The 23,871-nt window shown below is 39.8% G+C and overlaps 1 protein-coding gene across 9 annotated transcripts in view; it reads left to right on the top strand.

The window, feature by feature from the left end:
• The window catches only part of USP33 (ubiquitin specific peptidase 33), a 71,725-nt gene extending 50,138 nt beyond the window's left edge, over positions 1–21,587 (top strand). For 8 of the 9 annotated variants that reach the window (XM_019489091.2, XM_059727967.1, XM_059727969.1 and 5 more), the window contains 7 exons: positions 860–986; positions 2,479–2,648; positions 4,521–4,602; positions 7,905–8,013; positions 10,747–10,849; positions 10,971–11,039; positions 14,631–21,587. In XM_019489091.2, the coding sequence (XP_019344636.2) occupies positions 860–986; positions 2,479–2,648; positions 4,521–4,602; positions 7,905–8,013; positions 10,747–10,849; positions 10,971–11,039; positions 14,631–14,788 (818 nt within the window). In that variant the 3' untranslated portion in view covers positions 14,789–21,587. Of the gene's footprint in view, positions 1–859; positions 987–2,478; positions 2,649–4,520; positions 4,603–7,904; positions 8,022–10,746; positions 10,850–10,970; positions 11,044–14,630 lie in introns of those variants that run through there. The other variant, XM_019489094.2, reaches the window with a different exon arrangement.
• Positions 21,588–23,871: the final 2,284 nt, after the last annotated feature.

Here is a 23,871-nt window from a genome sequence, read left to right as displayed (position 1 = left end):
CTCATATGATTTTTATCTGATGCAGTTCATATGTAGGAATGGATGAATAGAAAGATTTATGCTTATTCCTGTCTGACAAGCACTTGTTCAGGAGAGGATCATCCTTTTGTTCTCTGTGTGATATGGCCAAAACAAAGAATGCCCTAAACAATGAAGCCAATGTGGTATTCTTGACTAGTTTGGTTTGGTGTGCCTGACAAGTCAGAGAGCATAAGGATGCATTCAGTTACAAAAAAGATATAGATTCTACAGTGTCTATACACAGAGTAAAGTCCCAAAAGCTGGGCCTCGCTGTTAAAATCAAGTTGTTCCTTAATACTGTCTGCCTTTCGGATCAAGGGTAGATATTTGTTGGTGACTGTGGGCTTTGTATTTTAAGAAACAATAGAAATCTAAATATGAGTAACATCCAAGGAGCACGTTCAGAGTCTTGATCCCAAATGGTAGAATGTTGTTCCTGTACGTACTGACGTGCAGGTTGATGTTATACAGGTTGACAAAAATTGTTTTTTCCAAAACTGATTTACAAAACGAATGGACCTAGAGACCCAGTGTAAAATATTCATGTTGGTCAGAAATCCTTCAAGCTAAAGGTCATTTGAAGAGGACAGAATATATTGAAGGAGTAAAATCATGTTTGCCTTTTCCTACTACCTGGGAGGAAAATGGAATGAGCTGCTGATCTTTGAGTTATAAAGTAATTCAAACCAAGTATGCATAAGTTAAAGCTGTTTTGTTAATGCCACTGAACATGTCTACAGAAAGGATAAATTCATGCTATTTGCCCCTTTTACCAGTATAATTCATAACAGTATATTTCACTGTATAGTTTCTAATGCTTAGCACGTTCTGTCTCTAGGTGGGCATTACATAGCTTATTGTCGAAACAATTTAAATAATCTCTGGTATGAATTCGATGACCAGAGTGTTACAGAAGTAACAGAATCTACAGTACAAAATGCCGAAGCTTATGTTCTCTTTTACAGGTAAGAATCTGAATTAGAGGGAGATGGGTTGATGTCTGCATCTGCCTTGGTTAAGTATGAGCTGTTGGCCATTTGGTACCTAGCTCTCAAAATTGGTATCTAAATTTTGTGAGAGAAGTTGCAGAGAGGTTGGGGGTGTAAGGTCAGCTAGAAACCCAGGTACTGGAGACCTCGTACTTCAAGGAGAATACATGTATAAAATCAAAAATACTTTGGTGATATTTTTATTTTATGATATATCCCCCCCTCCCCCCCCCCCCGGCCGAAGGGAAAAAAAAAAAGCATATTAATTTTAACGTAAGTAAAGAGGAGGCTGTGGTCTTTCTAATGAATGGTGTAATTTAGGGGAGCTACCATACTAGAAAACTTGATTTCACTGTTCTCTGAATATCACCAGGTGGCACTCTGGAGGTGCTTTGCTTTCATTGAAATGCTTTGCTATAGGTTGTTTTCTTTGTACAATAACAAGGTGAAGTGATTTGAATTTTAAAACATTTTACAAAACTTCAGTAAAGGCAGAGAAATGGGTCAGCACATTATTTGTGCAGATTGGGAATTATAAGAACTCAGTAAGATGGCTAGAATGAACTGTTAAAATTGCCACTAAGATTGCCTCATTTTCATGCAGAGGAGAACTTGTGCAGGAAGGCTTCTGCACAGACTGGGACTGTTAGTGTTATAAAGGGAATAAAAGAAACTCTTTAGCAGCTGGAACATGGAACAAAGGGGGTTTTACTGTGTCTTGGTTTAACTTTAGGGAATTCAGGGGCCATTCCTTCCCTGAAGCTGAAATGCAGTGGGAGGGAGACCTGTTCTTACTAACTTCAGTCTGAGGCAGTTGTAGTTCTTTTTAATTCCCAGTATTTTTTTTAAACTATTAAAATTCAGTTTTCAAGATCCACATGTCTTGTATTGATACCAGTTTCCTGAGTCTAGCAGAAATAGGCTAGACTTGCACAAATTATTAGGTGAATAACGGGAATGTTTTGCCTCTGATCAGCAGCACTAGATACAGGCCACCGCCATCATTGGTCTTACCAGAATGACTGCTTTCTGTGTTTCTTTCAAGAAGAGGCACACTTTTAGAAAACGCATCAAAATTCTAGTCTGTGTCACTTTATATAATCAGTGACTTCTATTGATGGTTTGGAAAAGTTATTGAAGAAGTGTATTTATTAACTGCATATCATATGTTTTTATTGTTATGAAATGAACTAAGTACTCCCATTTCGTTTTTCAGAATTGTAAAGTAAAATATAAATGTTTTATGAAATTGTGTATTAATGGAATATTCCTCATGGGGTTTTTAAGGTGCATTAAATGTAAACACCAAGAAATCCAGTGAAAGAAAATGCTGAATCAGGCTTCATTAAATCATAGCCACTGCGAGAAAACAGATCCTGTATAAGGTTTTGTTTTGTTTTGTTTTTTTTAATTCCTGTAATAATAGGCTTTTATTTTTTTATTCTTATAATAATAATAATAATAATAGAAAAAGCAGTGAAGAAGCACAGAGAGAGAGACGGAGAATATCAAGTCTGTTGAATATGATGGAACCAAGTCTTCTGCAGTTCTACATTTCTAAACAGTGGCTGAATAAATTCAAGACCTTTGCAGAGCCAGGACCCATTTCAAATCATGATTTCCTCTGTGTGCATGGAGGTGAGACTGTTCACCTATAATAGCATTGCCACTTAAACAGAAAACGTACTTGGAGGTAGATTATATAATTGCATGCAGGGATGTCTCTTAAATTTCAGAGCCTTGCATGTAATGTTTGTTCTGGATTTTTGTTTTCTGGATAACTGACATTTTCTCTTTCTATCACTTCTAGTTAGGGTAATATGTGTTTTAAAAACCAGTATCTTATCAGAGTGTAATTCTAGACAGCTAATTGTATATAACAACTTTCTGTAGTGTACAAGTTTTTCTATATAGCTCCTAATATATTTTTTCTGCATGTTTGCTAATAATTTACGTTAGTTATTCCACTGTTGTATATCCTTAATTATTTAGTTAAACCCCCCCCTCGTTGTTTTGATTAGCGTCTCTAGTTGAAACAAGGATTTAAATTACTTGCTGCTGCTAACCGTAGGTCTGTAAGCAAAGCAGGAAGGAGTGCGTGAAGGATTGTATCCAACACACAGGCACCAAATCTGTAGTGATCAAGGAAGTTTTCTTATGTGTGTTGTACTCAAGTTTTAAATTGTCTTTCCTCTGCCAGATACCAATAGAAATAGGAGAGAACTGAAATGTCTTTTTAAAACCTATTTTAGCATCTAACTTTCCAAGCAACATCCTCAAGGTAACCTTAAGTTTTTCAATGTTAATTCATCTATATTAGGCCAGTAACTGTCTCAGCATGTTTATCAATAATATAAAGGGTTCCAACATGCTCTTCTGCATTGGTATGTGCACAGAAAAGGATGTTTTGCATATGATCAACTGCACAGAGGTTGTGCATATACTGTAGGACAGGGGTGTCAAACTCATCACTAAATCAATCTGCAAGCCAGACAGGGACCAACCATCTGTGTAGCATCCACAGCACTGGGTCCAGACCCATATGCAGCACACACCAGTCCTAGGGCTCTTGGGACCGGCACTGCCCATGGTATGCAGGCTGGACCCAACACTGCAGGCAGCATAGGGGATCAGTCTGACCTGCCACATGCAGCCCATGCTCTGGAGCTCCATATGCCTCATACAGTTGTGGGTCCAGGCTGCATGCAGTGCTGGGTCCAGCACACATCTTGTGCTGTTCCTGTATGCTGTGTGCACAATAAACCTGAAGGCCAGTGGATGCTGTACATGAGGCTGAACAGGTTGCATGCACTGTATGCAGCACACACAGGGCCAATGTAGGGTGCATGCTGCATGCAGCACCCTGCTGGACCATCCCTTCACACTGGTTCTGGCATAGCCCAATCTGGATTGGCCCTGGAGTCAGTGCACAGGTCTGGCCTGGCAGGGTGCTTCATGAAGTACATGTCTTGGACTTGACCCCCTGTGCTGCATTCAGGGCACAAGACAGAGTCAACTCCACACATTGCATGCAATTTTCAGGGCTGGGGCCAACATGTGGTGTCAGTCCAGTGACCCATGGCCAGGTCATGGGCCAGATCCAGCCCATGGGCCATATAGTTTGACACCCCTGCTGTAGGAGAAACAGCTCCTGGCATATCCATGATACTGTGCAGGACTGCTGCAAATTTCTTGTGTGTCATAGTATCCTGAAATCTTCAGTTCTTGTCAGATGAAAGGGGCTGCTGGGTAGGCTAGACGCATCCGATAGCTGCGTATGATACTTAGTGCATTCAGAGTAGGAGCTAAAGCAAATGAGACTTGGCGTATGGCCCAGCAGGGATGCAGCCTTCATAGTGTGTTGCTGGGCGTCTGCGGCTCTCATCTACTCATAAGTTGGCCAGCCTTGACATAACTAATTATTAAAGGTCTCATTATCTCTCTCCCTAACTCACTTTGCAATGGAATGGCCAAAAAACAATACAGTAAAACCTTTTCTTTATTTTATAGGTGTCCCTCCACGTAAAGCTACCTTTATAGAGGACCTGGTACTAATGCTACCTCAGAACATATGGGATAACCTGTACAGCAGGTAAGGTTCCAACAATAACTGATCCCACCCTGTTCTGTTTTGAGAGACTGTATTTGTATCTAGTTCATAAGCTTGACAGATCCTTGGGTAAGTGGTAAAAAGGAATTATAAGCAAAACGAGAATGAAGGGAGTTTAAATTTAGGTTTGGTTGAACAAAGTAGTACTAAAAGCCCAAGCAAATGATGGGAATATCTGGGGTATTAAATTTACACAGCACACTGCAAAAAAAACACCATAAAGTAGATCAGCAAACACATCTGTATTGGCAAACACATATCTGTATCGGCCTCTTTTTTTTCTGCTGGCTGGAGAAAGCCAGCTTTTTCTGGGGTTTTTTTGGCATTGTCTCCTTAGTCTGTCAGCTGCCAGAATTGCTTTGAAAAAGGTTATTTCTAAGAGTTCTCTGTAATTACTGTGCATTCTTCTTGGAGGTTGGGTGTGATTACTTCCTGAAAGAGGAACTCTGACAAAGCCCAACACCTTGTAAAGCAGCAACGTAAGTTGCATTGGAGCCCTGTTGTGGTCAGTGAGGACTCTTGCACTTCTGATATTCCACCTTAGCATGGAAGCTCAGGCCAAAGATTTACAGATAGCCATAATAACATAAGTAAAGGGGGTGGAAATAGGCTTGTTACAGCCTGCTTCCACTTCCTGATGTGTAGGGTATTGTATTGTATTGTCCTTTCATTCCACCTAAGCTGCATAAGCAGTATCCCTTCCCAGGCTGGCCTCTTGGTAATGGAGGCCTGAACTTCTGTAACGCACTGGGCCACAAAGGAGAAAATGTAGTTTAATTGTTTATTAGCTTATTGGAGATTAAAATATATTTTGGTCTGTTTAAAAACAAAGTGTTGTCCAATTGATCTAAACTGAAATATTTCATTGTGGTTTTTTCTTTAGGGAAAAGCCAGTATACTTTGGCAAAATAAAAATCTTTCTGCTTTTTCTGACAGGAAATCATTTTGATGGACTCCTCCCTAGTTTTTAGGCTGTAGTCACCTCACTATCCAAATATGTTCCAGTAGCACATTAAGCAGTGTGGCAAAAATAATCTATGTGCTGGCTTTCTCACATTCTCCCCTGGATTGAAGGGATGATGTCTTTTGGGTGAAGTGCTAAAGAGAACCCGTTTTCCTAATGCATCTGCAGTTTCTGCAGAATGTTCATGTTTTCATTTCATTTTTGTTTTTAAAATGCAAAGCATACAAGCAGCATATATGACCTAGTTCAGTCTGATGTATTTGTGGACAGATCAGTGTAGTTGAAAATGTAAAATACAGTCTTTTAAGGTACAACTAAGGCAGTCACCTAAGGAAATGCATCTCTGTGTGAAGTAATGATGAGTGACAGCATATAGAAAAGCAGCAGGGAAGTGTATGTGAAATAACGTATTTGGCTATTTCACTGCAGTAAGGTGTCTCAGTAACTTGAATAACAAACTCTCAAATTAATTTCAGTAGCATGATGATAATAGTTCTAAACCACCAAACATACTGGCTTCAGAGGTTTTGAATACAGTTCTCTTCTGAGCCCAAGACCTCTTATAATGGGTTTTAGCCTGGTGCTTATTTGTCTAAGTGAAGAGAGCATTCTTAAATTTAAAAAATGCTTTTCATCATTTCAAAGCACTGTATTTTGTGGATGATTTAAAAAGAAAAACAAAAGACCCTCACTTGTATTAAGTTTAAAAAACTTTGAAGAGTAAATAGTCTACCAGTAGAATTAAAGAGTACACCAGCTGAGTAGAATGTTAAAATTTCCAGAGATGAATCTTAAGCTTAGAGCCAGACTGTCAGTGTTGCTCTGCCTCCTTTAAAGTAGTGAATTCTGTTGGAAAGGATCACACTAAAAACGCCTTTGCACATAACTTACATTTCATCTTGACCTTTCTGCAGTAATAAATATTATTAATATTGGCTAACAGGCATGCAGAAGCAGCCCGGTGTCTGCCCGGTTATATTTCTAGCTTTGCAGTTCACATGATTCTGCACTCCATCCCCTGGATGGTGGTGCTGGCTGCTTCATATTTGATTGTTAACAGTACCTCTTAAAGATAACTCCTTGTGCGTCAGCTGCTGGCAGGGAGGAAATTGAAAAATGATCTATCCATGAATAAAACAATGGACATTGACCAAGTTTATATGTTGGAATCAGTGGTAGGGAGCCAAGTGTATAACCAAATGAAAGGAGGCTGTTTTTAAGACAGAATTTGTTTTAAATACCTTTCTGTGATAAAAAGTATAAAGTAGTGTTTATATTGTATAAACACCACTGTATACTAGCTTTTTTAAGTCAGAACTGGTCAAGGGGGCATTCTTCCTGAATGATAACTTCTTTGAGGCATGCAGTGAGAGACTTTTAAAAAGATACTGTTGCTTCTCTTTTTTAAAAAGCTCGGGTCATTGTTTTTTTTACTGGATCAGGAGGGAAGATTTTTATGGGGTTAAGAATCCATCACCATTACAGGTAATTCATGTAGTACTTGTTCACTTCTATGAAACAAAAGTGAAATAGCACAATAAGTGATAATAAGGCAACCAGAGTGACTCTGCCTGCTGAGTGAACTGTGCTTTTAAAAATGTTAATATAGGTTAATATTGGTAACATCCTTCACTTTTCTTTGAATCCTCATCTGGAAGAAATGCCATAAATAGATTGATTTATATTTTTTTACAGCTTTCTCTGGTGATTCTATTTTACTCATATAAAATATTTGCTATTAGAAGTAATAAGTCATATCTGCTGCTTTTTTCCAGTATAGCTTTGGGCCTAGACTTTGTGCTTTTTTTATATAGTTTGTAGTATCTCAATAACTAAGAGGTTTTTTGCACTTTAACTATGTTTCTTTTTTTTTTTTTTTTTTACTTGGTGGTATCAGTCTTAAAAAACCTGTAGCAAACTGTCTGTATTAGAAGATCTCAGTAACAAATTATTCAAACTGAATCTAGGTTTGCACAGAATAAGGAGAATGTTTCAGACATCAAATGCAAAATATTACTGAAAATAAATGAGAGCGGCACGTGTGCCTCAGTGACAAGACAAGAGTGCATCATAGACTTGTCCAACTCATCACCCCTCTTAAAGCTTGGAATTGTGCCATGCTGTAGTTTCGCAGGTGCAGGCCCGGGATTATCCAGATAATAACAAAAATAAGGAATTTGGCTTATGTTGCTAAATGCATGTGGAATGTCATTAAAAGAAACCAAAATGCAATACTGACATTCTTGGCGGCTAGTAGTGACATAGAGGGAATATATGAACTATTTTCCATGAAATTAATGAAGTTTTACTCTGATTATAGGTATGGAGGAGGACCAGCTGTTAACCATCTGTATATTTGTCATACCTGCCAAATAGAGGCTGAGAAAATTGAGAAAAGACGGAAGACTGAATTAGAAATGTTTGTTCGGGTAAAAAAGTAATCAGTATTCTGATTCATTGCACACTATCTTCATTCCATACATTCTTCATAAGCAGTATTTAGATCCAGATTCTTAAATTTTTTTATAATATGGGTGATATTTTAACAGAATAGTCCGTTCATGTAAAAGAAACAAACCCATGACTTTCTGCCATTTATACTAATATTCCTGTCACAACTCTGCCAGTTGCTTGCACGGGAGCTGTAACTTTAGAGGCATAATTAATGTGGTTTTGGCTGACTAATTAGCTGGAATCATGGATTCATGTGAACAGTCATGGCTATGCATCAGCAACAGACTACAGAAAACAGTTTGAAAGGTCTGGGTGCACCACTACTGGTCCAGGAAATAGTTAATTCAGTACTTCTAGTGGTAGGTACGTACAGACAGAGAGATTCTTCCTGACCTGTTTTACTTCCATTGTAAGAGCTGTTCTTGATATAAAATATGGTTTTACATATATAATTGAATGTAGTCATGTAGCGAATTTATCATTTTTAAACCAAAAAAAAATCAGTACTAACTTGTCTCAGATTAGCCCTTCTTCATTTTCTTTTTATTGACTTCTGTTATGTTAAACAAAAGGAAGTTCAGAGTTAGGGGTTTTGTTTAATCTTAAACTCCATGGTTATTCACCATGCTATATTACTGAATTTTGTTGACACTATAACCAAAGCTATTAGCCTTTTTTTTTTTTTAATCCAGAACTTGGTCTTTTTATTTTTAATAAACCCTTTGAATAAGCTTCTTCTAACATTTGTTCTAGAATTAGTATCTCTTGTAATGGTTGTTGAAATAGTGCACCAAATTGCTAAACAGTGGAATACAGAGAATGATACACATACAATATATCCAGCTACCTGCATGTCTTTCGGTGTGGCTACAGTCTATACTTGAATGCTGTTCACTGAGATTGAGAATTATTCTGCAGATTGTTCTGTTGTCCATATTAACACTGTCTTGGTACACTGAAATATCAGTTTAATATACCATAACTCTTTTGCTTTGGTGGTGTATATTTGCCAATAAACCATAACACTGATAGGATACCAAGCATTAAAGGATTATATTTATATTAGCCTATGTAGAGATTGCTGCAGAGAATGATTGTTGCTGAGTGTTACTCTACCTGACATTTCAGGAGGTCACTATCATTGATGCCTTAAAAGTTGGGAAATTTAAACTTGGCATCAAAGAGAATATGGCTGTTTCCTCTTTGGCTAATTTTTTTATTGAAGAGTAGCAGCAGAATTTGCTTTCCAGTTGATAGGATAACAGGATTTAAAAGTGATCTGCTATGTGGAATAGTGGGGTTTTGTCCCTTTTTGTTGTTTCTTTATGATATAAAATAAGGTCTGAAGTTTCTCTTGTTTTTATTCTACTCATACTTTCTTTTCCTCTGATCTGGAAGACTCAAAAATGGTCTATGGAATTTAGGAGCCTTTAATTACAAGTTTGGGCTTGCTGTTCATTAACCAATAATCTGTTCCTTCCAACTGTTGCATATAAACAATCAATCCTGAAATTTTTAAGGGTCTTAAAATATCTTTAATTCATTCCCACTTTACTTCCTTTCTAGTTATTTCTAGTTGTCTAGGAAAATCAAGCAGATGTTAATTTCTTAATGTACAAATGTGTAGGCGTAAAACCCTCTTTCATTCTTTTTAAATTGTAACAAAAAATAATTTATAAAATCAGTCACTTTTTTGCTGGGCTAATTTTCTTACTAGTTTTCATTAGGCCATTAAGGAAAACAAGGCTATGTTTAAGAATTACAAACCTGTTTACATAGTCAAATAAAATAACTCAGTTCTTTTGCTTATGGGTTTGTAACAGGGTGATCTGTCCCTTTAAAGAAGAACAGTCCGCCCTGTTAAGAAAGACCGGCTATAGGGCACTTGAGTAAAAATGGAGTGTCCCTGATATCTTTTCCAGAAGAGTAAGCAAGGAGAGGAGGAAGCAAACTGTGAAGGGAACAGCTTGCTGCAGGGAAGGGCCAGGCTGCTAGGCTGAAGCCAGAGTAGAAGATGGTATCTGGTTAAAGGACCGAGGGATTTTGTATTATTTATTTTTTAAAAGAACTTTGCTTTGGAGAACTGGCTAAGGGATTCCTCGGGGAGCAAGGTCTCCTGCCAAAAGCCAGCAGGCTAAGTGACCTGCTTGCAGGGTCCAGTTTTTCCTGACATGCCCCTGCAGTAGTTGTACTTCAAATCAGTGCTATGGCCCTGCAGCATATTTAAATTAAAGCTGGAAACCAGCTACAAAGTTGTTACACATTTTCAAGCACTAACTTTGTAGCTGGTTGCCTCTTTTTATAACTAGATGGATATTTTTATGGTGTGATAATTACTTTGCTGGCGTGGCCAGTCTAAATTTATTGTGTGATTAACCAGTTAATTGTGTAATATATGTATCATGTGGCAGGAGCCTTAGTGACCTGACTAGAAACTAAAGCAAGCTTTTATTTTTTTATAGGAAAACAGAAAATCCTAATTTCTTAAATGAAATCATTTACTTTAAATACTGGTCAGGAATACCAGTTGATCAGAGTAACTGCTTCCAGAATCTGTATTCACAAGGTGTTTAAGCTTTGATACCTAGAGAACATTAACAGTGTGTTTTGCTCTCATATTGCCACTTATCAGTTGTTAGATAGCTGTAGAACAATCTTTTTCATTTTGATAACAAGTAAAACAAGTGGGCCTATCTGTGTTTTTTCAGCTCAATAGAGCATTCCAAGAAGAAGAATCTCCATCTACTTTTTACTGCATCAGTATGCAGTGGTTCAGAGAGTGGGAAGGATTTGTGAAGGGCAAAGATAGTGGTAAGTAATTCTTGGGACCTGCAAAACTCTTGAGTAGCAATATCAAGAGAAAACATGTTTAAAAATTAGCTTTGATATTTTCTTCAGTCTCAATTTCTAATAATTCTTTTTATTGTACCAGATCCTCCAGGTCCTATTGATAACACCAAGATTGCAGTTACTAAGTGTGGAAATGTTACACTTAAACAAGGTAAGTATCTGTTGATATTATCAAAGTTGTGTATGTAGTGATATTTTTTTAATGGTTTGGAAAACTTGTCGGTATTTTTTGTTCTATTCTCCAGGTTTTGTAGGCTTTATATATTTAAATTTATCTTACATTTCAGGAAAAAGTTTGCATGAGAGTTGGAGAGTGAAACTCCCTGACAGTTGTTCCGTGGTCCTTTTTGGGCCAGTTTACTTAAGAGAGTAAGTTCACAGACTAGTAGCTGTTGCAGATTATTATAAGTACAGATATGAGTATAGAAACTAACATAGAGTAACCTTAGGAGGTGAAGGACATTGGATGTTGCATTACTCAGTTTTGTGTTTGGAGTCTTCTATAAGAGCAGGTTAGAACAGCGTTTTTATTTGCAGGAACTGCTGTAAGCTACATCTGTTTAAACAGTAAACCTTGATCAGAGTCTTCAGCTGGAATCAGAGCTACTTCTAAAAAATAAACTGAGTTGCAGTGGATAAATGCAGTTGGTGTGCCAGCAATATGCTTAGCATTTTACAAGACAGTGGGCACAGGTTTTGATAATTCTGTCAAAAATCCAAACATAAAAAAGCACTGGGAGAGCTAAATATGCAATCAATTTTAAAGTAAAAAAAGAATGTTAATGCATTCTAATGAGAAAAGTGTATCTTCTCAAAGGAGGTTGAACAAGTCAATTAGGGACTTTGAATGGAGAACTATTAATAAGTCATCACAAGCAGAGAAGTTAGCTGTATTTGTAGCAGTTACTGACTTCAAAATTCTTGATAGGTAGCACAGTATTTCTTTCAAAAAGACACATTAAGCTAGCATGCAGTGCACTGTGGTTAACTTGTCATGGGCTCTAAGGCTCTTACAAATCAAGTCATATTATATTACCAGTTGATTTAAGCCAATGGGGGCCAACCTTTTTTAGCAGGAATGCCACAAATTAGCCCTGCACCCTCCCTGAGTGCCACTCCAATCTCTTTTCTCCTGCCCAGTCTGCAGCTCTGCTCCCTGCCTGATCTGGTGCTCTGCTTTTTTGCTCCCTGCCTACCTATGCCCTCCCCAATCTGCTGCATGCCACAAGCATGTGGCACCTGAGCTGTAGGTTTGCCACCTCTTATTTAAGGTATACACACAAAATTCCTTCCTGTAATATGGAGCGTCTGATAGTAAAGTATGGCAACAAAGAAACTAAAGAACTTGAGAGTTTAGTGGTGAATCTTTAGTTTCACTGATTCATAGTAGAACTTGAATAGGAATTGAGTAAATATTTTCCTAAAACTCTCTTGCTTTATATTGAATCAGAGTTGGGAAGATGAACAATTAATTAAGTACTTGCTTTATGGCCTAGTCCAGTGACTCAGTTGGTCAACCCCTTTCAATTAAAGCTGCCCACATGTTGCACTACGGACGAAGAAAGCTCAGGATCTGAGGGCTGGCAAACACGCTTCTCCTATAATTAGGGGCCTGCTTTAATTCAGTTTGCCAGATTTTGTGGAAACGGAGACATTGACAACAAAAAGAACTTAATAAAACTAAATGCAAGTTCCCCAATGGACAGCACAAAGGGCAGCAGACAAGATAGCATGTCCTTGTCCCTCCTGCCCCACTCTGGGGCCTCTCCACCACTCAACACCAAGGGGCAGGGCTGTGCAAAGGGCAGCCAGCAATCAAGATGGTGGCTGCCCCCTCATTCCCCACCCCCCGGCAATCAGCACTGAGGGGCAAGGCCTCTACACCAATCAGCGTGAAGGGGTGGAGACACTGTGAAATGACTGCAGAATTAGAATTTTATGCCATAGTCAACCTGAGAAAATTAGTACATCCCCCTGCAATGTAGGTAGACCCCCTACCTATAAAACAGCAGGAGACCTGGTGGCCCAGACCTGGCGTTGGAGTGACTGCATGGATTGGAGCTTAGGGGGGCAGTAAAGCTGAAGAAGATATTGCTCCCGGTGAAGGTCATCTTTAAAGAAGTAGGCCTATAAATTTCCCTCGGACGGGCTTAGGAGCCTCCTGCAGCACCAGACTTTAAGGGAGCTGCGTGGGAGAAAGGGAGTACAGGAGTGAGAGAATGCCTTCAAGAAGGTGTGGTATGAAGCATTAACAAGCAAAGGAAAACTAGTCTCAGCTGCTTCATACAGGGTCCCTGCCTGGTTCTTAGAAGAATGTGTGGGCACTGCCCCAAGAAAAGAGGGGGCTGGGCTATGACCTCAGTGCCCAGTAAACCACCAGATGTGAAGCAGGAGTTGGTGGCCAGAAAGGGAAATTGGCTGGCTTACTAACGCTGCACATAATGAGAGGAGACAGAGATGAGCATTGACTCGAGGCCAATGTGATCCTAATAGTATCATCAGTATTATCCTGACGGTGTGCTCCAGCCCAAGTACAGGACTTGGCACTTGTCCAGTTGCAGTGAGGATGAGTGCACTTGAGACAGAAATCACATTGCACAAACACTGGCTAGGAGGCTGGACTAGATCACCTTCTGAGGTTCTGATGATGTGCTAGTTCGTAGGGGTGTGCGAAGCGGGCCCTATTTGATTCGGATTCGGCCCAAATCGGGGACGGTTATTTGAATTGTTGATTCAGATCACTGTCCCTGATTCGATTTGGCTGAATCTGAAGGTTCAATGGTGATTCGGAGAATCAGCAATTCAGACATCGACACAGCTTTAAATATTTTTCTATGTACCTGGAGGTACCAGGTGTAGCTCGTGAATGCTGTGATGCTGGGGCAGACAGTGTCCCAGAGGAGTGGGGTGGAGGGGGCCCTCCACATGCTCAGCAGTGAACCTGGAAGTACTTCTAGTCCACTTCCCAGTTTGCCAGAGAATGCGCTGGGCCCCCCCTGCATCCCCTCAGCTCAGCAATCAGCTGTGGGGGAGACCCTGGGTGTCCTGTCCCCCCCCAGATCCAGGAGGCACCAGTCACCAAGCCAGGGAGGGTGTGGGGGACCTCCAGCGTGCTCCCTGGCATACCCGGAATTGGACTGGAAGTGCTTCTGGTCCACTTCTGGGTCTGCTGTTGAGCACGCTGGGGAGCCCCTGCATTTCTGTGGGACAAGCCATGCACCCCAGCATCACAGCATTCACGAGCCACCTGGTATCTAGAGGTATGTAGAAAAAACATTTAAAGCTGTGTCTGTCCGAATCTCTTCGAATTGATTAGGAGGGTTCCGATTTCAATTTGGAAAGATTAAAGGGTCCTCTGATTTGATTCAGATTTGGAGATTTGGCCACTGAATTGGGCCGAATCTCTGCCGAATCAAATCAGGGACCAAAACTTCGCACAGCCCTACTAGTTTGGTGTTTCAGACAAGGCATAACAACATCTGGAAAGCAGTTAATGTTAGCATCAGGCAGGAAATGTAGGAAGCAGTGTGTTTTGAATTGCATTTTGACTATTAGCTTTCAAAATACTGTCACGGAGCTGAGTAGTATGTGCTGCAAGGTAGTAGAAATTCAATGAGGATAACATTAATTTGAATAATTAAATTATTATTACCCCCTCATACATTTTTCTTTAAAAAAGAATGATTAGGAATTTTATGTAGATTTATCATTTAGATTCTTTTAATTGTGTTTTTGTTGTCAGGAGCCGATTCTGGGCAGATTTCTGAGGAAACATGGAATTTTCTGCAGACAATCTATGGGGGAGGACCAGAGGTTATACTTCGACCACCTGTGGCACCAGTAGAACCTGACATTTTGCAAACAGAAGAGAAGATTGAATTAGAGACTCGTGGTCTGTAGCCTTCAGCATGAAGATGAATTTGTAAGGGATGCAGTATCCTTTCCGCTTGCCCAAAATACATTCCAGAACATTTTTGTGTTTGATGTTTTCTGTCTAGAAAAGGGGCAGCTCCATTGGGCATTATGTTATTTAGGGAAGAATGAGTTGAAATTTGTAATATAAATTGTTAAAAGAAATGTACTTTGAAACTGTTCAAACAGACTATTTCTCTAAAGTTTTGGAAGGCGTATGGCTTGTATATTTTGGAGCGTTTGGTCAATGGAAAATATGTTAATGTTCAACTTTTTGTTAAGTGTTAGACTTACGACATTCTTCCGACTTGGAAAACTGAAATGAAGGATTTTTAAAAATGCTTTTAAATAACCCTATAATTCCTGATGAGAGATTTCTGATATTTACAAAATGCAGTGTGTTTTAGTTATATAGTTTTGACAAGACAAGTTTAAAAAAAAAAAAAAAAGGGGAGGCATATTTTAAATGGATCACAAGTTAAAATGGAGAAAAAGGATACTAACTTCCTAAACACTCAGGAAAAAATAGGTGTCACTTTTTTTTGCACTGCAGGGTATAATATGAGTAGCATAAAACTTCCAAATGCTTTTCTTATCTGAATGTATCAAATATTAGCCTAGATGAAATTTGTTTTGGTTGATCAGCAAGTGTCATAATTTATTGCCTACTAAAATATAACTTATAATAAGGCTGCTGTACATGAGCCTGGCTAATATTTCCAGTAGTATCAGTGATGAAAAAAACTTAATCTTTACAATAACTCATTTGAGAGCATGAAGTGTGGAATGTAAATGATTGTAGAGATGAGACCGATGCACACTTGAGAAATTAAATTGTCTAGTCTTTTTTAATTAAATGCATAAACAGTTCCTTCTGAGGGATTTTGTTACATAGTTTCCAAACACTCGTTGGCATGACAACTTGTGATATCAGAAGATGGATAAAATATATTTCAAAACCTTGCTAGATGACTTAGCTTGATGCTGAATGGCACTCTATCCTTTTTATTTTTTTTGGTCCTGCTTAGTATTGCTACCAGCTAAGCAACATAATTCAAAGCTGGTTCAATAAAAATGACCTTGAAAACTGAAAACTTTCTCTTGTGAGTTGAATTGATTTCTTAAGGGAAATGTGAAAATTTGTCAAGTAATGCTGTAGTATAGATCTTGCATGTCTATCAAGTGCTCTTTGAAGGTTCTCCATTTTAAGGAAATTTTGTTTCCAGGTCAGAAGATGCAGCCACCTCTCTCTCTGGCTCACTGCTGAGAAAATGCTGCTTTAAGGTGCTGGGAAGGCACTCTGTTTTTTACAGCTGTCCTGACTTTCACTGATGATTGAATTTGTGACAGGGGAATTGGAATGCTTCACTGTGGTGGCCTAAGTAAATTCTGCTTACCTACAATATTTCTATATTTAGATAATGTTTTTCTTTCTTCTGACCTAAAGTAAAGTTTAGTTTTGCTATATGTGCAGTTCAGTTGTGGTTCCATTTCAGTGCTGGCTAAAATAAACCCTATGAATCATGCAATTTAATTTTATATAGATAAAATACCATATTCACTTGAATCCAAAACAAGGTTTTTTCCCATTCAGTATGGTGGGGTAGGGGTAGAAAGTGCCTGTGGCTGTGGTTCTGATTCTGACCCTGTGCTCTGTATCAGAGTTGGAGCCACAGCTGCTGCTCCCCCACCCTACTTCCCCCAGCCTCTGCTCCTCCCTCCCTCCTCTGCTCCCTTTTACCTCCTTCTCCCCCAACTCCCTCTACCCTACCACTGCTGCTTACCCTGCTACTTTTGTCATGCAATGGTGGTGGCAGCAGCAGCTTCATCTTTGACCTGGGGCTGGGGCACAGCTGCCACTGTCACAACCACTGCTACCTGGCTGGGTGGGAACTGGAGTCGGTATGTACACTATGCCCTGGGCCAGAGTTAAAGCTGTGATGGGAGGGTAAGGGGTAGGGAGCAGGTGGTGTTGGAGGCAGCCAGCTGGGGTTGGGGAGGGAGGACAGGTGCCAGGGATGCAGACAGTATGGGGCATGGAGCAGGCACCAGGGAGTGCAGGCAGTGTAACAGGTGGGAGAGGGGAAAGTGGTTGATGGGGGTACATAGGCAGTGCAGGAGAGGAGGGGGAAGGGGCAGGTGGCAGGGACCAAGGAGCAGGAGGGCGCAGGAACCACAGGAGGAGCGCACACAGGGTGTGCAGGCACCAAGGGAAAGATGGGCGGGTGGAGTGCGGGGAACGTGTGGCAAGGGCAGGAGTTAGGTCACTTTTGTCCTTGGCTGGAGTCATGGGGGGGCGCGGATTTAAGTCAAACCTCCAAAATCAAATTATAAACCTGTAAAATTATAACACATTTATAATTTAAATATTTTCCATGTCTAGAACCTTATTATTGGGAGGTCATCTTAAATTTGAAATTATCTTGGATTCAGATAAATATGATGTATAGGAATTAATAAAGCATTTTAAAATTCTTTGGAATTAAACATGTAGAAAAGTAAAGTCCTGGTGATGTGCTTAAAAAAAACACTCCTAAAACGTGCAAAGTATTTGTACATGTTGCTAAAACATGATTTAAAAGATTCAGCACCAGATTTTGAATTGCCATTGTAGCAATGCTAAGAGATCACTTTGCAGAACCCTCATTAGCTCCCAGGCAGTTGTTAGAGATTTTTCTGGAATCAGAGTAGATTGTACTGCCTTGCAGCTTCAGTTTGATCGATAATTACATGCTTTGTTGGATTTCTGTTCTGCACCTGTCTCTCTCTTCATGTCACTTCCTACAGGAAAAAAAAAGCTTCTGAGAGAGTCAACTGGGGAGGTAGATTGAAGGAGTTCTGTTTTGAGTGTGTTCATTGTAGTTTTGGTGATGCCAAGTAGTTAAATGCCAGGTAGTTAAATGTAGTTAAACATTTTCTGTCATTTTCACCCTCAAAATAAAGTTGTCTTACATTTCAGGTACAGTTGGACAGGTGATAGCTTGAGGATGGGAAACTCCTTTCTAACAGTTAATACAAGCTACAAAGAAGTCCTAGTTTTTTTTTAATCCTCCTCAAAACTAAGGCATTCTGGCCAAGGAAGCAGGGTGTGGTTGCTCTTTATATGCATTTTACCTTTTTATTCTCTGAAATCTATTGCTTTATTTTGCTAATTATATTGAGGTTATTCAAATTTCTACACAGCTTTTATAGCTTATTATTCCAACCGAATCTACATCCCTATGCTCCCATTACAGACAACCAAATTTCTATGATTTTTATTTAATAAATTAGCCTTAGAATATACCTTGGTCTGTTCTGCCCAATTTAAATCATTATTGTAGTGAATATGACTGTGACCTGCCATGATATAAGAGTTACCTGTCCTTCCTGGTCAGGTGTGCTTCAAGGGCAGTATGAGTTCAGGGAGAACACACTTAAGGGAGACCTCAGCTTGGACTGTCTGATGTACCCAGGAAAAGAGCATAGGCAACCTAGGACAGAACAGCAGCAGCATCGCAGGGTTGTAGGGGTAAGACCCAAACACACAGGTCCCAATCAGAGTGAGGCAGTCATGTGATGTCTTGACTTCAGTAAGGCTCTTGATACTGTCCTGCATGACATTTTTGTATGAATTAGGGAAATATGGTGTCAGGTCAACAACCTACAGCTCTGAGCCATCTATGATTTGATCCAGCCCATGGGGCTGGGATGGAGTTTGGTAGCATTTTTGCAGGGAGGCACTTTGCCCATTTGGTGGCAGCACAGACAGGGCAAGCAAGGGTGGTGGCAGCAGCACAAGCTGGGTTAAAAGCAGACCACCCTTGGAGTTAAACTCCATTAAAGCACTCCTGCCCCCATATCCTGGGGGTACACAGTGCTTTACTAAGGAATATGTGCTTAAATATGAATAATGATTGACCAGTGACATTGCCACATGTTGACCTTGATATAAGGCCAAAAAAGTTTGAAAACCACTGCTCTAGATGGTAGCATGACTAGAGGTGGGCAATGGGGCACAAGCTCTGGGCACCGTTTTAGAGCTGGGGGGGCAAGTGGCAATAATGGCAGCTGCTGCCACTGCCACAGTTCCTATGCAGGGAACAAAACTTCCTAGTTATACCTCTGGATGCACAGTTGGCTGTGGACAAGGTAGGGGGAGCACACTGAATACTTACCAGTATTTCATTGTCAAACTGGGATTATACTTCAAGGTGGGCCCCACAGGGATCTAGCTTGGCTTATTCAGTATTTTTGTTAATAACTTTGATGGTGGAAGAGAGAATATGCTTATAAAATTCATAGATTGCACTAGGCTGGGAAGGGCTGCAAGTACCCTACAAGATGGGATCAGAATTAAAAATGATTTTTTGTTGGATAGAGAATCTAAAACTCAAGACAAAATTCAATAAAATGAAAAGTGCTACACTTGAGAAATACATAGAAACAATAGGGGAAATAAGTGGCTGAGCAGCAGCATAGTAGAATAATAGGTCATAGATTGAATTTGAATCAATGCAATTCTGTTGTACAGAAAGCAAATCACCTCCTTTGGATGTATTAATAGAAGTGATGCATATAAGACACAGGAGGCAATTATTCTGCTCTACTTAACGCTGGTGAAGTATCAGATGCTGTGTTTTGGGCACAGCAGATTGAGAGAGGTAGACAAATTGAGGAGAGTCTAGGGAAGGGCAGCAAGAATGATAGGTTTACAAAGTGTGACCTTTGAGAAAAGTTAGGAAGCACTGGATTTGTTTAGTCTAGAAAAAGGGAAGACTGAAATGAGATGAAACTATCTTCCAGTATGCAGAAGCTTGTATAGAGATGGTGATCAGTTTTGTTCTCCCTGTATGGAGAGACTGGCTTAATTTGTAGCAAATGGGATTTAGGCTGGGTGTTCACTCATTTTAAGGGTAGCAAAACCCTGATAAGTAGATGTTGGAGATTTTTAAGAACAAGTTAAACAAGCAGCTGTTGCTGATTGACCAGATGTGCTTTAGTCTGCCTCAGTGTCAGGGGCTGGGCTTAGATTACTTTTTAAGGATCCTTTCAGTCCTACCTCATTTCTGGCAGGAGTCTGCCTGCACACAGAGACATTATCAGGAGTGACTCTGGGAAATGGAAAATCAGAGCAATTGGGGAGCTTAAGTGTGAACAACCCATATTATAGGTAACAAGGCAAAAATGGAGGGAGGTCATCTCAATACCGTCGCCTTGAGAAAACACCAAGGGAGGAGTTAAGGAACTGGGCTGGGAAGCCCAGGAAAGCAAGCGAAGGGATTCTAGAAAAATCACTTGGATTCTGTTCCCCCTAATGGCTGGGGGAGGACTTCAATTTTTGCCCAGAGGTTTAAACACCCTCCTTACATACAAGTTCACAGAAGTCCATCAGAAAGGGAAATAGGAAATAAATTTGTTGTGATGCCAGATCAGGTAAGCTGCTGTTTCAAACTGGACCTGTGGTGAGTGAGATCCTGAACTACTATGATTAGGCCCTAGAAAATAAGTAGTTCTCTCTGAAGGAAAATGCAGTGGAAAAATAAGAGGGGAGGAGGGAAGGTTTTTAATCCCCTAAAGTTTAAACATTGATCCAAATTCAGATCTTTGTAGGGACTGTGGTTAACTAGGGAGTGACCTTTGGGCAGTAGGGGTGGTAGGAAGGAGTGGTTATGAAAATTGGATTCATAATACAAAAGTCACTTGGCTGTGCTGGGCGGGGAGGTATCAGGATTCAAATTATGCAAGCACGCGCGTGCGTGCACACTCTCTCTCTCTCTCTCTCTCTCTCTCTCTCTTTCTCTGGGATGAAGGATCCATATCTATAATTTTCTTTAAAAAAAACAATGGGCTTGAAGAAGCTTCAGGAGATTGAAATTAAATGAACTGCTATCAAAATAAGACATTTTCGGAAAAATAAGACATTTCAGAGAGAAGACCTAATTAGTCCTTGGTTTAACAAAGCGAGTAAACAAAGCTCCTATTGACCTTGGTGTAAGCAAAAATCATAGTTAATTTAGCAGGGATTTTTTTTCTGTCCCCCCAAAACTGAATGTGCAATGAAACAAATCACCAAGACAGTTATATTTGCTAGTAGCTCCTTGTTCTACAGGAGTAGTTCAGAAGGCTGTCTATCCAAATACTGTCCAAACTAGCCTCCAAAAGGCAAAAGGGGTGTTTGATAAATGTCGCATCTAGAACAGACTTTTTATGAATGCTATTAACAATTTTAAAATTCTCTGCGCCAGTACCATGCCTCTTGTTCAGCTGAATATTATTGTCTTCTCTTAATTGCCTTAACCTTCTTAATGACAAATTTTTAATTTTGTGCTGGAAATGTTTGTCGTTGTGGAGGAAAATTTGCAATAAAAGCAATCATCCACTGAAAGGTTGCACCCTCAGCTTCTAGGCAATAAACCTTAAAAGCATTCAGTCATTGCAACATGCTAGTTAAAAAGCACAAAAACTTTACAGCATAGCTACAGCTTCCAGTTGATGAGAACTAATGTCACGCACAATGTAAATAAAGTGATCAGGAAATGCCAAGATGGGTCACTATGAAAGAAATGGATGAATATTTATACTTCTTGCATTCAAATGTAAAAAAGTGTTGCAGACCAGGACTCTGGGCTTTGACTTAGTTGTTTCCAAAATGTAATTTTTTTGTTATACAACTTTGCGTTTAGAACTAGAAATCAGATGGATTGGTAAGAACAGACTGAATAGGAATGTTTTTACAGAGCTATTATTTTAGTGATGGATGTATAGAATGCATATACTAATAAAAAGTGAGACCTTGAGAAAATAATTTTTTCTACAGCATCCAGTTGGTGTGTGGGGTACTCCTTGCTGCCCTTCAGAATAAATTACAGTCCCTTTCATGACTCGCATTAAGCCACATACAAACTTCCTTAATTGAAATGTGCCCCCCAATGTTAGCTGTGACACTTGTCTGGGCTGTTCCACTCAGTCCTATCACTGGGAAGCAGTTTGGTAGACATTCCCTTCCCCTGTAGCCTCAGGAGCAGATTAATAAGAGCCCTGAACAGCTAGTGCAGCTGCTCATTTGCTGTCCTCTGTCTGCTGGCTGCACTGCACAGGAAGAGGGAAAGTTGTTAGGCTTGCTTCTTTGTCTGGGTCCCTGTCAGGTGTAAGAGCTGGACTGCAGCTTGATTGGCCCCGCTGCCTGAAAGCAGGAGGTACCAGCCCTACATCTTCTGGGTGGTGACCTGTGAGACCCCTTTGTACCACCTCATTCACAGAGAAAGCCCCAAGGCACTAATTGTGCCCCCCACGATATTCTAAAAGTGTATCTAGGCTTCTGACAAAGTCAGTATATTGTAATGTATACCAAAACAAGAATCATGCACTAAAAATGTAACCCAGATGAACCCCTCTTTTAACTGTCCAGAGGCTAGCTCCTGTTATGTGTATATTTATGAATTTTATTTATTTAAAAATTCCATCATCAAATGACCACTTAAGTTACAAAGATTCCTGTGAGAGCGTCAGCTTCTTGATACAGAAGCAACTATGGATCAGTCTTTCTGATAAACCTCAAACCTTCCACCAAAGACTTACAGCACAAAAAAGTACATACAATTCATTGCACTCTGTCCAGAAAGGCTCAACTGGGAGAAAAGCCAAGTGACATTTGGTAATGCTGCAGTTTGTTGAATAAATTTATTTTGGGAAATTGAGATGAAATACCCTAGAAATATGATCTTGACTACTAAAGCTGAATAACCCCTCTGCTACCAGACAAGCTGCAGCATCATAAGTATTGTACCTAAGATAAAACATGACACTCTAGGAGTTTTAAGGGGGTTTGGGGCCATTCCAAAAAAGAAAAGCATCTACGTGTGCAAATATTATCAATTGGTACCTGTATCTGAGTGAGTGAACAGATTTAGAGAGCTCATCTGGAAGAATACACTTGGAAATGTAATCACTTTGGAAATCTTGGAAATGTATTAACTATTTTAATTTGCATGTATTTAGTGTCTATGTGAAAAGAATATTATGTCTTAGAAAAATAAATCCAAAGGACAGATAGTAATGCTGATCTCTTGATTTCATTAGCAAAGGTATATTTTTAAGAGTTAATCTGGACTCTTAGGCTAACAGTGTTTGCTAATACAGGAGTGTCTTTAGGTATAGATTTATTTTTTTCATATGTGATATATCTATGATGGTAAAAAGCCATAGAATAGAGAGAGTTCTACCAGTTTTAAAGTACTTTTGCCAATAAAACATAATTCACTCAAATGAGTGATATAAACTACAAGCAAAAACACTGTTGCTGGGTTAAGCTGTGTTTATATTAGCTATACCAGGGGTTTTCAACTTTTTTTGGTCGGGGTATCCCCAGCGGCCAGTTGAGACGTGGGGAGTCCCCCAGCAGCCAGTACTCCCTCTAAGGTGTAGCAATCTGTGAGCACACCGCTTCAGTCCATTCCCAAATTGGTCCAGCCTCCTCCTTTCAGCATGCGCCACTTCGGTCTGCCCCACAATTGGTTACCTCCTGTGCTGCGGCCGGCAGGTAGGTGCTTGCAGGTCCCTGTTGCAATTTTTTTATTGTGCGTGGCTGCGCAGGCGCACAGCTTAGTGGGAACACTGTGCCAGCAGCCAGTTGATGGGAGGAAGGGGGAAGGGGAAGTGCTACCGGCTTCTCCGCATACCCCGGTTAAAAACCCCTGAGCTATACTGACAAATATTTGAATGTGGACTAGACTTTAATCTCTGAGGCATCATACTTTTAAGAAGCTATGAGCTACTAAGAGATATCAGGAAGAGAACAGTCAGCAGAAGCAGCTGGATATGTAAGGAACCAATACTGTTTTCGTGAAAATATCTTTCATAAGAGCGAGTGCATTAAGAGAAATCCAGAAAACATGAGACAGATTTGTTCTAAACATGTTCTGCAAAATGTCAGCAGGACTTTAAGCCAAGCTGTTGAGAAACTGCATCTTTAGTGGGCTATTTAAGTTATTAAAATAGAAAAAGGCTCAATTTGTCAACCCCATGAACCCGTGTGTCCAACAGAGCCAACTGATTATCAGACCAGTTCCAATAGGAATTATTTGTTTTTA

Source organism: Alligator mississippiensis, chromosome 5 (assembly GCF_030867095.1).
Source record: "Alligator mississippiensis isolate rAllMis1 chromosome 5, rAllMis1, whole genome shotgun sequence".
Lineage (NCBI taxonomy): Eukaryota > Metazoa > Chordata > Crocodylia > Alligatoridae > Alligator > Alligator mississippiensis.
Note: the sequence above shows the minus strand (reverse complement) of the source record. Positions and strands in the feature narration are given on the sequence as shown.